General features: G+C 41.7%; 1 protein-coding gene across 2 annotated transcripts in view; it reads left to right on the plus strand.

Moving 5' to 3' along the window:
* Window positions 1-14,365, plus strand: part of TBC1D8 (TBC1 domain family member 8) — a 121,717-nt gene that overhangs the window by 31,277 nt on the left and 76,075 nt on the right. For both annotated transcript variants that reach the window (XM_060027267.1, XM_060027266.1), the window contains exon 2: window positions 9,379-9,489. In XM_060027267.1, coding sequence (XP_059883250.1) covers window positions 9,379-9,489 — 111 coding nt within the window. The remainder of the gene's footprint in view (window positions 1-9,378; window positions 9,490-14,365) is intronic.

The following is a 14,365-nucleotide window of genomic DNA, read 5'->3' on the forward strand; positions in this document are numbered from 1 at the left end:
CTCCAGGAAGGAGCGCATGTGTTGACACCTTGATTAACGCTCAGTGAGATCCGTATCAGACTTCTGATCTACAGAACTGTGAGATAATACGTTTGTTTTATGTTAAGCTACTATGTGGTAACTTGTCACAGCAGCAGTAGAACACTAATATGATTATTAACCAAAGTCCATCTTTTGTTCAGATTTCCTTGGTCTTTTTCTGCTCCAGAATCCCATTCAGGATACTATGTTAACCTTTACTTGTCATTTGGGCTGTGACAGTTTCTAAGACTTTCCTTGTTTTGAAATGACCATGACAGTTTTGAGGAGTACTGGCCAGGTATTTTGTGGAATGTTCCTTAATTGGAATTTGAAGGTTTCCTCATGATTAGAGTGGGGTTAAGGGTGTTTGGGAGGAAGAACAGGGATAAAATGCTACTCTTATTGCATCATATCAAGAGTGCATGCTGTTAGCGTGATTTATGACATGTTGACCTTGATCACCTGGCCAAGGTAGTGCTTGTCAGGTTTCTCCACTGAAAAGTTACACTCCCTCCACTTCCCATACTGTGGGACTTTTTTGTTTTTTTTTTTGGAGCACTTTCTTATGTTTCAGCCACTCCAAGATGCTCCAGGATCATCTTGCATATTTCCTGCTCCAGTCCTGGAATCAACCATTTTTCCAAAGAGCACTAATCCCCTTTTTCTGGAGGTTGGTATTAGAAACCAAGATCTGGGTGCTGGGTGTGCTCATGGCATCTGGGCCCTCTCAGCTGACAGAGAAAGGAATTATATATATTACCCTTGTATATATACACATCAGTAAGTGTCTCTATATGTAGCCATTTGTATCTATAGTAAACTAAACATCAGTTTATACCTGTGCCTTTGACTCTGATTCATTACTGTATAGATTATTCTTCCCTATCTGTAAACTCCCACTCCAGTTAGGAGCCTGGCTTACACCTTCCATCATCCTTTTTCTTATTTGCTCATTTCTAGTATACCAGACTCCATGGAGTACAGAACTTATGTATGTTCCTTTGGCCTTACTTCCTAAAGACTGTTCATTTCCAAAGTTACTTAAATCAACACCGTTTCCCTTTACCGCCTTTGCTCCCTTGTTTCATACATTTGTAATACAGTTAGATTTGTTTTGGTCATATTCTGCATTCACTCGGGAACCCCCGGACCTCCTAAATGATTTTTTTCCCCCAAAATTTGCAGACATTAAGTTTCACTCTTTATGCTGGAAACATCTGTGGATTTTGACAAAGCCATAGTGTCATGTATACACAATTACAGTATCATACAGAGCAGTTTCATCACCCTAAAATTCCCCTATGTTTGCCTAATTCAGCTTCTTCTTGGCAATCGCTGATTTTTCTACCCTTGCTGTAGTTTTCCCTTTTCATTTTGCCAGAATGGTTGGAATCATACAGAATGCAGTCTTTTCAGGAGGGCTTCTGTCACTTAGCAATATGCATTTAAGTTCTCTCTCTCTTCCATTTTCATGGCTTGATAGTTTGCTGCTTTTTATCACTGAATAATACTCCATTGAATAATGTACCACAGTTTGATTATCCATTCACCTGTTGAAGGACAGCTTGGTTGCCTCCAGCTTGGGGCAGTTATGAATACAGCTTCTATAAATATTTGTATGCAGGTTTTGGTGTGGACATGAATTTTCAAAACAGTTGGATGAATACTTAAGAGTGTGATTTCTGGATGGTGTAAGACTATATGTTTAGCTCAGCAAGAACTACCAAACTGTCTTCCACAGTGGCTGTACCATCAGCATTCCCATCAGCAATGAATGAGCTCCTGTTGCTGGCATCCTTGTCAGCACTTGGTATGTGATTCCTTTTGGGTTAATATTTGAAAGGTGGAAGGTCGATGTCTTAGGTTAATTAATTTTTTCCATATGGATGTCCAATTATTCCAGAACCATTTGTTGAAAAGACTATCCTTCACTGAAAAGCTTTGCTCCTTTGTCAAAGATCAGTTGACTGTATTTGTAGGATATATTTCTGAGATATGATCTGATTCTTTTCCATTAACCTGTGTATCCTATTGCCAATACCACATTGTCTTGATTACTGTAGCTTTGTAGTTAAGTCTTGAAATTGTATAGCATGAGTCCTCCAACTTTCTTCTTCTTCAGTATTGTTATTGGCTCTTCTAGGTCTTTGCCTTTTCAAGTAAACTTTATAATCGATTTGTCAATATCTACAAAATAGCTTGCCAGGATTTTTATTGTATTGCACTGAATCTGTAGATCAGGTTGGGATGAATTGACATCTTGACAGTATTGAATCTTTCAATCCATGAACGTGGACTATCTCTCCATTTGTTTAGATCTTCTTAGAATTCTTTCATCGAGTTTTGTAGTTTTCTGCATATAGATCCTGTGCATATTTTGTTAGATTTCTACCTAATAAAAACACCTTTTGCTATTGTCAGTGGTATTTACATTTTTAAAATTCCAGTTGTTCATTGCTGGTATTTAGGAAAGCACTTGTCATATTAACCTTCTGTCCTGCAGCCTTTCTATATTTGCTTATTCTGTAAGTTTTTGTTTGTTTGTCTGTTTATTGATTCTTTGGGGTTTTTCTATAAAAACAAGCATGTCATCTGTGAGCAAAGATAGTTTCATTTCTTCCTTCCCTATCTGTATACCTTTTATTTACTCTTCTTGTCTTATTACACTAGCTACAACTTTTAGTATGATGTTGAGTACGAGTAGCGAGAGGAGACATCCTTGCCTCGTTCCTCACCTTTGCAGGAAAGCATCCAGTTTCTCACCATTATGATGTTAGTTGTATTGTAGATACTCCTTATCACACGAAAGAGGTTCTTGATTCCTAGTTTGCCCAAAGATGGTTGGTTTGATTTTAACCGTGAATGGATGTTGGATTTTTGTCAAATCTTTTTCTGCATCGATTGATATGATCATATGATTTTTCTTCTTTAGTTGGTTGACGTGGTGCATTACACTGATTGATTTGCAAATGTTGAACCAGCCTTGTATACCTGGATTAAGTCCCACTTGTTTTGAAAGAGATTGTGAAGGATTATTATCACGTCTTCCTTAACATTTAGTAGATTCACCAGTGAAACCATCTGGACCTGGTATTTACTTTTATTGGGCAGGTTTTAAATTATTGATTCAATTTCTTTAATAAACATAGGCCTATTCAAATGATTTAGTTCTCTTTGTGTGAGTTTTGATAACTTGTGTCTTTCAAGGAATTGGTACATTTCATGTAAGTTGTCAGATTTGTGAGTATAGAGCTGTTCATGGTATTCCTTTAGTATCCTTTTAATATCAAAGGGACCAGTGGTGACAACCTCTTTCATTTCTGATATTGGGAATTTGTATTGATATCTTCCCTCCTTTTTCCTTCCTTAGACCAGCTAGAGGCTTATCACTTTTATTGATCTTTTCAAAGAATCAGATTTTGGCTTTATTGATTTTTTGCTGTTGTTTTTTTTATTTTGAATTTTGTTGTTTTTTTTTGCTCAATTTTTATTAGTTTCTTCTGCTTTCTTTAGGATCATGTTGCTCTTCTTTCTGTAGTTTCCTAAAGGAGGAGCTTAGATGATTGATTTTCAGTTTTTTCCTCATTTCTAATTTATGCATTTACTGCTATAAATTTCTCTCTAAGCACTGCTTTTGCTACATTGTACATTTTTTTCTAAGTTGTGTTTTCATTTTTATTTAGTTCAAATATTTGAAAGCGTAAGACCTCTTCTTTGACCCATGTGTTATTTGCAAGTGTGTTTAATCTCCATATATTCGGGGATTTTCCAGCTATCTTTCTGTTACTGACTTCTAGTTTAATTCCACTGTAATTTGAGAATGCACTTTATGTGATTTTATATTCTGTTTAAATTTGTCAAGGTATGTTTTATGGCCCAGACTATGTTTTCTACCTTGGTGAATATTCCATGCAAGCTTGAAGAACGTGTATTCTATTGTGGTTGAATGGAATGTTCTATCCATGTCATTTAGATCCAGTTGATGGATCCTTACTGAGTTTCTACCTGCTTGATCTATCAGTTACTGCAAGGCGGGTATTGAAATCCCCAACTATAGTAGTATATTAATCTATTTCTCCTTACAGTTCTATCAGTTTTTGCTACATGTATTTTGATGCTCTGTTAGATGCACACAAGGATTGCTACGTCTTCTTGCACAGTTTACCCCTTTATCATTATGTAATGCCCCCCTTTATTTTGCTTGTTCTGAAGTCTACTCTGTCTGAAAATTAATATAGCTACTCCATCTTTCTTTTCATTAATGTTAGCATGGTATATCTTTCTCCATTTCTTTCTTTTTTTTTTTTTTTGCGGTACGCGGGCCTCTCACTGTTGCTGCCCCTCTCCCGTTGCGGAGCACAGGCTCCGGACGTGCAGGCTCAGCGGCCATGGCTCACGGGCCCAGCCGCTCTGCGGCATGTGGGATCCTTCCAGACGGGGCACGAACCCGTGTCCCCTGCGTCGGCAGGCTGACTCTCAACCACTGCGCCACCAGGGAAGCCCTCCATTTCTTTACTGTGTCTCCCCCTCCTCCCCCAGTCCCTTTTCCTTTAATCTGACTCTTAATAAAGTGGGTTTCTTGGGGACAGCATACAACTGAGATTTAAAAAATTTTTTTTTAATCCAGTCTGAAATCTCAGTCTTTTCATAGTGTGTTCAGACCATTCACATTGAAAGTGATCATAATATACAGTTGACCCTTGAACAGTGCAGGGGTTAGGGGTCCCGACCCTCTATGCAGTTAGAAATCTGTGTATAACTTATAGCTAGCGCTCCAAATACCATGATTCCTCCAGGTCTGTGGTTCCTCCCTATCCGTGGATTCGACCAACCAGGGATTCAACAACCGTGGATCGTGTAGCACTGTAGTATGTACTATTGAAAAATATTCATGTGTTATGTGGACCTGTGCAGTTCACATCTGTGTTGTTCAAGGGTGAACTGTAGTTGGATTAATATCCACCATATTTGTTTTCATTACATTAAAAGAAGTCTCTGCCTTGTTTGGTTTCAATGGAATATTTTATGATTCCATTTTCTCTCCTCTTAGGATATCAGTTATACTTCTTTAAAAAAATTTTGTAGGAGTTGCCCTAGAGTTTGCAATATACATTTCAAACTAATCTAAGTCTGCCTTCAAATAACACTGTCTTATAACTGTGTTTTCAAGTCTTCCCTCTGATCCTTTGACATTGCTGCTATTCACTTCTTCCATGTGCTGTGATCACCCAGTGCATTTTCACTATTATTACTTTAACAGTTATCTTTTAGATCAGTTACAAATAAGAAAAAGAGAATATTTTAGTTTGCTTTTTTTTTCTTCTCCAGCACACCACTTGCTTTCTTTATGAAGGCCTTAGTTCTGACATATCATTTTTATTTCTCTCTGAAGAACTTCTTTTAACATTTATTACCGGTTTGGTCTGCTGGAAATGTATTCTTTCAGTTTTTGTTTGCTTAAAAAATTCTTTATTTCTCCTTTACTTTTGATGAATAGTTTCACTGGATATAGAATTCTAGGCTGGTGTTTTTTTCTTTCAATGCTTTAAATATTTCATTCCACACTCTTGCTTGTATGGTTTTTAACAAGAAGTCTGCTGTAATTCTTCGTTCCTCTACGGGTAAGCTGCTTTTTCCATTCTGATTTTCCCTTTGTCTTTGGTTTCTGCAATTTGAATATGATATGCCTACACGTGTATTTTTTGGTATTTAACCTGTTAGATGTTGTCTGAGCTTCCTGTATTTGTAATTATCTTGGTGTCTGTAATTAGTTCTAGGAAATTCTCAGCCATTATAACTTTAAACAATTTTCTCTTTCTTCTTCTGGTATTCCGTTTATGTATATCTTAAACCTTTTAAAGTTGCTCCACAGTTCTTGGATGCTCTTTTTTGTCTTTTCATCTTTTTTTCCTCTTTGTATTTCAGTTTGGGAGATTTCTATTTACTTATCTTCAAGCTCATCTTGGCTGTGTCCAGTCTACTGATGAGCCCACCAAACACATTCTTCATTCTTTTAGTGTGTTTTTGCTTTCTAGCATTTCTTTTTGACTAGTTCTTAGGGTCTCCATTTCTCTGCTACATTAGGTATCTGTTCTTGCATATTGTCTGCCTTTGCATTGGAGCCCTTAACCTATTAATCACAGTTATTTTAAATTCCTTGTGTGATAATTCCAAGATCTGTGCCATGTATGATGCCCATTCTGATGCTTGCAAGCTCTTCAGATCATGTTTTTTCTTGCCTTTCAGTATTCTTTGTTGAAAGCCAGACATGATGTGTCGGGTAGTAAGAACTGAAGAGTGGTTCTTTATTGTGAATTGTATGTTATTCTTACTATGACTTGGGCTGTGTTTAAGGTTTGCTGTAGGTGCCTATAGCTACAGCAGTAGGTGCCTCAGGTTTCAGGTTCCTCAGGTGTCCTGGTTTTGACCTCTTTTGTCTTTGGGCTCCTCCCCAGATGGGGTCTTGCTGTTCTTTCAGATGTCATCTGCTGTCTCACTAGAGCCTGTTGATATTGTGGTAATGTACAATTTTACCACCTGAAGTCTTCAAGGGGCACGAGCTCGCTGTATCCCCCTTTGGCTGGCAAAGCAATAAAGCTATTCTTTTCTACTTCACCCAAAACTCTGTCTCTGAGATTCGATTCAGCACCAGTGCACAGAGGCCAGGTTTTTGGCATCAGTACTAAGTAAAGTAGGTCAGAAAGAGAAAGACAAATACCATATGATGTCACTTACATGTGGAATCTGAATAAACATATCTACGTAACAGAAGCAAACTCATAGACATAGAGAACAGACTTGTGGTTGCCAAGGGGGAGGGTGGGACGGGGAGGACTGGCAGATGCAAACTAGTATATATAGGCTGGATAAACAACAGGGTCCTACTGTAAGCACAGGGAACTATACTCAGTATCCTGTGATAAACCATCATGGAAAAGAATATGAAAAAGAATATATTTTATATATATATATATATATATATATATATATATATATATATACCGAATCACTTTGCTGTACAGCAGAAATTAACACAGCATAATAAATCAACTATACTTCAGTAAAATTAAAAAAAAAAAAAAAAAGACTGCTTCTGCTCTGAGTTACTGGCCAGCCTGCCCACTTCCGTCTTTGGTTGCTCAGGGTTTTACCAAACGGAGCTCTGAGTTCTGGTGGGAGTGCCAGGTGTACATGTGTGGGGTGGGTGAGGGTCTTTAGTCCTTTTCTAGTCTCCGTCGGCCTCCTTATTACACCCCCTTTTTTGATAGGCAAACGTGTTTCATCAATCTTACACAAATGCAACCTTAACTCCACACTCTGCTCCCTTCCCCCCACCCGGCGTGTTTTATCAGAGCTCCCCTAAGCTGCTGCTTAGATTCTACATTAAAGCAGAGAGCTTTCAGGCCTCTCAGTTTTCTGTAAGTCAGCAGCCAACCAGTAAGGAGGCAAAAATTGTGGGCAGCCTAAGGAATAATTGCTCTAAAACCCACACACCCTTTCTCCCCTCTTCCCCTAAAGCCATTACGTGGGACAGATCGCGGTGAGTGTAGGGGTGGGGTGCGTGGACAGTCAGAGCCTGGATAGGATGAGGGGGGCATCTGCCAGGAAGGGGACAGTGGTAGCAACCAGTTTGTGTCGTATCCAGTTTTTCTCAAGGGTTGTGTCATTCTTTAAGGGTTGTGCCCTGCCCCCTTCCCTCCTGCCTCAAACCCGTTGGATAAAGTAGGAAAAGGTGAACCCAGACTGATAGGGCTGAAAGAATAAGTTGAAAAGTTAATGAGGAACAGAGTTTCAAAGTAATTCTCCACGGAGTGCTTGTTAATGACAAAGAGAAAGGAGACACCGCACAGACAGAAGCTTGGCAGACACCCTTCATCCACTGGTCAAAGGAGTGTTACCAGTAATGGGACAAAACAAAGTCTCCTGGCACCTGATAGGATGGGGTAAAAGGGATACAACACCACTTCTGTGACTCATTGCAAAGATGTATAACCTGAATCTAATTATGCTCTAATTATGATGAAGCATCAGACAAAACCAAACTATGGGACATTCTGCAGAAACTTGTGGCCCTTCCTCAGGGCCTGTTACGTAAGAATTAGAGGGTCTTAATCCTCTCAACCGTCTTGAGTTCTAGGCAGTAGAAGATGGGGCAGGAGCAGGTGTTGTCATTTTTTCCCTCTGCTGTCGATTCATGGTGCTTTTCATGACAACAGGATGGTAAACTTTTGTGTTGTGTGCTTCATGGTGTGTGAAGGACTTCGATATGTTTTCTTTTTTTTTCTTTTTTTTTTTTTGCGGTACGCCGGCCTCTCACTGTTGTGGCCTCTCCCGTTGCGGAGCACAGGCTCCGGATGCGCAGGCCCAGTGGCCATGGCTCACGGGCCCAGCCGCTCCGCGGCATGTGGGATCTTCCCGGACCGGGACACAAACCCGTGTCCCCTGCATCGGCAGGCAGACTCTCAACCACTGCGCCACCAGGGAAGCCCTCTTTTTTTTTTTTTAATATTAATTTTATTTATTTATTTGGCTGTGCCAGGTCTTTGTTGTAGCAGGCAGGCTCCTTAGTTGCGGCATGCAGACTCTTAGTTGCAGCATGCATGCGGGATCTAGTTCCCTGACCAGGGATGGAACCTGGGCCCCCTGCACTGGGAACGTGGAGTCTTAGCCACTGCGCCACCTGGGAAGTCCCTCAGTATGTTTTCTTATTTGCTTCTCACAGTTCCCTGCTGGATTAGTCTTCCACCTTTGCGATGATGATATAATAATAATAATAATAATAAAGGGCAACATTTAGGTAATACTTCTCATGACCAGGTGATAGTCTGAGCCCTCTGAATGCTGCATACATTAACTGGTTTAATTCTCACAGTTACCTTGTGAGGAAGATACACTGTGGTTAGTCCATTTTACAAATGGGGAAACTGGGGCACAGAGAAGTTAAACACCTTGCCCAAGGTCACACAGCTGGAAGGTAGTGGAGCCACAATTCAAGTCAGGCTGTCAGCCTCTGGATCCCTAGCCTTTATTTACTGCATGCTGTGGCCTCCTGTACCGTGCCGCTGGGGGAACCAAAGACTCAGCTCGCTTGGGTGGCTTGTCGGGGGCCCCTTGTTCACTCACTCATTGATTCTGCAAATCTGCGCTGAGTGGCCGCAAATGCTGGCCTCTGTTCCAGATGCTCTGAAACGGGACAAGGCAGCTAGATCTCCGGGCTTCGCGAGCTGGACACCAGGCCTGCTGCCCAGGGTCGAGCCTAGAGGCAGGGCACGTGCGCGGGGAGCGGGTGGCTGCACGTGGGCTGCTGGCCTGTCTGTTCCTGTGCTCACGCGTGTGTTGTCCTCTCGTCTCTTGAAGGTCGCCTGGTGGGTGCCCTGGACGCGGTGCTGGATTCCAACGCCCGGGTCGCTCCGTTTCGAATTCTGCTCCAGGTCCCCGGCTCCCAGGTGTATTCTCCCATAGCATGTGGTGAGTTACTGAGTGGATCGGACGTTTACTGGGCCGTGGCCACGGGTGAGTTTTGTTCCAGGTGGAGTGTTCCCCACCTTGAGGTCTGGGCATGAGTATCTGCATGGTCGTGACGCTAGAAGGTAACTCCTTCTAGAACCTCATCTGCTGCCATGAGCTCTTTGTTCTTCCTTTCTTTTTTTGTTTTTCTTTTCCAACCATTGGAAGCGTGTAGAGGCTCTAAGCTTGGGCATCCAAGCTTTCGAGTGGCGTGTTGGTCCAGGGGGCTGTGAATCCAGCTGTTTTCTTCATCTTGTGTCTGACATAACACACGAGTCCAGGGCGTGTGCGTATACCGTAACAGGGCAGGGGAGGCGTCTGGGGCTGGGTCTGTCTTATGCCAGCCTTCACCCTTGTTCCACGTGTGCACTGAATCACTGGACTGCTGAGCCCTACGGGAATTTAGAAATCACCTTCGCATCCTCTCCAGCTGAGCTTCAGTTCCTCCTGCATGCACTGTCCAATACTCCGCCTCGTCACTCCAGCTCCTCTGGGGCTGGGAATCGTTGCACCCTGAGAAGCCACTTCTATTAAAAAACAAAACCGGGGCTTCTCTGGTGGCGCAGTGGTTGAGAGTCCGCCTGCCGATGCAGGGGACACGGGTTCGTGCCCCGGTCCGGGAGGATCCCACATGCCGCGGAGCAAGTAAGCCCGTGCACCACAACGACTGAGCCTGAGCACTAGAGCCCGTGAGCCACAGCTACTGAGCCTGCATGACACAGCTACTGAAGCCTGTACGCCTAGAGTCTGTCCTCTGCAACAAGAGAAGCCACTGCAGTGAGAAGCCCGCGTGCCGCAGTTAGAGAAAGCCTGCGCGCAGCAACGAAGACCCGATGCAGCCAAAAATAAATAAAATAAATAAAATAATGTATATTAAAAAAAAAACCCAAGATGTGTCTTTTTAATTACACAAGTACTAAATGTTCATCCTTCAGAAATTAGAAAATAGGTAAGAAAGGAGGAGAAAGAAATCACCTATAACCTTTTATCTGGTGCTAATCAGTCTTGTGTCTGCGTGTGTGCCTCTCCACAGAGGTTTCTAGTTGTGTTTTTTTCCTCTTAACATTTTACTAATTACCATAAACTTTCATTGTCACCTCACATTCTTGAACAACATTGGATGAATTTTTTTTTTTTCCTGGAAAAAATACAGGAAAGTTTAAAGAAGAAAATTGTCATCCATATCCACCATTACTAACAGCTGTTCACATCTTGGCATGTTTTTCCAGTCTGTTTTTTTTTTTTTGAACAAATCATTCTCTATTTGCATTAAGTGATGAAATGATGCACGCTCAATATAATCAGTTAATACTGGAAAGTACAGATAAGAAAATATATCTTGCCCCACATCCTAGGCACCCAAGGGGACCTCCAGTGACACTGGGGTCACATCATCCAGACAACTTTTTTTTTTTCTTTGTATTTTTTTGGCCACACTGCGTGGCTTGGGGATATTAGTTCCCTAACCAGGGATTACACCTGGGACCACGGCAGTGAAAGCGTTGAGTCCTAACCACTGGACCGCCGGAGAATTCCCAACACAACTTTCTAATGCACTTAGACGAGTCCGGGGATAGTTATGAAGAAGGATAGACGTGCTTTATAAAAATGCAGCTTGTCTGACAGTGCTAGTTTATGATAAAAATATTGTTTTTAGTGGATTTCAATAAAAGGAAAGATGCTGAAGTGAAACGAAAGAACTGTTAAACTTCAAATAAACCCCGAGCACTTACTTTCTAAAAGGTTCATTTAAGGTCAAGGGGAGAGATGTTTAAAAGCATGACAAGGTCAGAATTGTGGCTTTTGAAGACAGTGTTTCCGTTCTGGCAATGTTCATTGACTCCCCTCCTGAAGGACAGGGATGTCAGCGTTCTCATCCCTCCCCTGCTTCCCCAGGCTCTCATTTTTTATTTTTTCTAACATCTTTATTGGAGTATAATTGCTTTACAATAGTGTGTTAGTTTCTGCTTTATAACAAAATGAATCAGCTATATGTATACTTATATCCCCATATCCCCTCCCTCTTGTATCTCCCTCCCACCCTCCCTATCTCTCCCCTCTAGGTGGTCACAAAGCACCGAGCTGATCTCCCTGTGCTATGCCGCTGCTTCCCACTAGCTACCTATTTTACATTTGGTGGTGTATATATGTCCATTAGGCTCTCATTTTTAAAAGTCTTACTATTCATTGTACGTGGTAATTTCCATTCTCTTCTGTAACCACACTTTCCACCATTATTTGGCTCAGTTCTCTATGTAAATTGATTTAGTGCTTCCATCAGGTACAGCTTTCCCAGCACAGAGTCTTTTATTTTGGTTCCTGTCTTAATTGGCTATATTCCTGTTTTCTTCTCCTAATAACATCTCACATTTGCAAGTGTTTGTGCCTTGCTTTTGAACTCGAATGACACCTTGGCTGGGTCTGATGGGCTCTGGCCAGACTGTGGAGCTTGGTGGCCATCACTTCGGGGTCTTTCAGTATTTAAGTGGCAAAGGGAGAAATCTCAGTCTGGTCTGATTCCTGCCTCCGCCATTGTGGGTGATGTGCTTTTTGTGGGGATAACTGTTTTTTATCACTGAAGTTCAGTAGCATTAGTCCCTTTAGGAACTTGGTTATAACCTGTTACTCCCTTGAGCATATACCATGTTACATTTTTCTGCAACTCCACGTGCTCCTCCAGGACACAGATTGATTTCTCTTTTTTTTATTTTTGGCTGCGTTGGGTCTTCATTGCTGTGCATGGGCTTTCTCTAATTGCGGCGAGCGGGGGCTTCTCTTCTTTGCGGAGCGCGGGCTTCTCATTGCGGTGGCTTCTCTTGTTGCGGAGCATGGGCTTTAGGCACGCGGGCTTCAGTAGTTGTGGCATGTGGGCTCTGTAGTGGCTCACGGGCTCTAGAGCCTAGGCTCAGTAGTTGTGGCGCACGGGCTTAGTTGCTCCGCGGCATGTGGGATCTTCCCAGACCAGAGCTCAAACCCGTGTCCTCTGCATTGGCAGGCGGATTCTTAACCACCGCGCCACCAGGGAAGCCCCAGATTGATTTTTTTAATCATTTAAGGAAACGTTCTTTTTGTTTGTTTTTTATTTGTTTTTTTTTTTGTTTGTTTTGTTTTTTGCGGTACATGGGCCTCTCACTGTCGTGGCCTCTCTTACTGCGGAGCACAGGCTCCAGACGCGCAGGCTCAGTAGTTGTGGCTCATGGGCCCAGTTGCTCCGCAGCATGTGGGATCCTCCCAGACCAGGGCTCAAACCCGTGTCCCCTGCGTTAGCAGGCAGATTCTCAACCACTGCTCCCCAGGGAAGCCCAATATGGTGTTTTTTTAAATTAAGGCATGTACATTGTTTGTTATTTATTTTTTCATCTCCTCATGTTTTCTATTACTTAAATAGGTCTTCTTTTAAAATTAATTATCTATTTTATACATATTAGTGTATATATATATGTCAATTGACATATTGACATATATATATGTCAATCCCATCTCCCAATTCATCCCCCGCTTCCCCCGCTTGTAGAGAACATGTAGATGTTCTCTACATCTGTGTCTCTATTTCTGCCTTGCAAACAGTTTAATCTGTACCATTTTTCTAGATTCCACATGTATGCATTGACACACGATATTTGTTTTTCTATTTCTGACTTACTTCACTCTGTATGACAGTCTCTAGGTCCATCCATGTCTCTGCAGATAACCCAGTTTCGTTCCTTTTTATGGCTGAGTAATAATTGTGTATATGTACCACATCTTCTTTGTCCATTCATCTGTTGATGGGCATTTAGGTTGCTTCCATGACCTGGCTATTGTAAATAGTGCTGCAATGAACATTGGGGTGCATGTATCTTTTTGAATTATGGTTTTCTCAGGGTATATGCCTAGTAGTGGGATTGCTGGGTCATATGGTAATTCTGTTTTTAGTTTTTTAAGGAACCTCCATACTGTTCTCCATAGTGGCTGTATCACTTAACATTCCCACCAACAGTGCAAGAGGGTTCCCTTTTCTCCACACCCTCTCCAGCATTTGTTGTTTGTAGATTTTCTGAAGATGCCCATTCTGACTGGTGTGAGGTGATACCTCACCGTAGTTTTGATTTGCATTTCTCTAATAATTAGCGATGTTGAGCAGCTTTTCATGTGCTTCGTGGCCACCTGTATGTTTTCTTTGGAGAAATGTCTATTGAGGTTTTCTGCTCACTTTTTGATTGGGTTGTTTGTTTTTTTTAATATTGAGCTGCATGAGCTGTTTATATATTTTGGAGATTAATCCTTTGTCTGCTAATTCATTTGCAAATATTTTCTCCCATTCTGAGGGTTGTCATTTCATCTTGTTGATAGTTTCGTTTGCTGTGCAAATGCTTTTAAGTTTCATTAGGTCCCATTTGTTTATTTTTGTTTCTATTTCCATTACTCTAGGAGGTGAGTCAAAAAAGGTCTTGCTGTGATTTATGTCAAAGAGTGTTCTCCCTATATTTTCCTCTAAGAGTTTTATAGTATTTCGTCTTACATTTAGGTCTTTAATCCACTTTTTTTTTTGGTAATAAACTTATTTATTTATTTATTTATTTTGGCTGCGTTGGGTCTTTGCTGCTGCACATGGGCTTTCTTTAGTTACGGCGAGTGGAGGCCACTCTTCGTTGCATTGCACAGGCTTCTCATTGCGGTGGCTTCTCTTGTTGTGGAGCATGGGCTCTAGGCATGTGGGCTTCAGTAGTTGTGACACACAGGCTCAGTAGCTGTGGCTCGTGGGCTCTAGAGCACAGACTCAGTAGTTGTGGTGCATGGGCTTAGTTACTCCGTGGCATGTGGGATCTTCCCGGACCAGGGCTCAAACCCATGTCCC

This window comes from Delphinus delphis, chromosome 12, assembly GCF_949987515.2.
Source record: "Delphinus delphis chromosome 12, mDelDel1.2, whole genome shotgun sequence".
Lineage (NCBI taxonomy): Eukaryota > Metazoa > Chordata > Mammalia > Artiodactyla > Delphinidae > Delphinus > Delphinus delphis.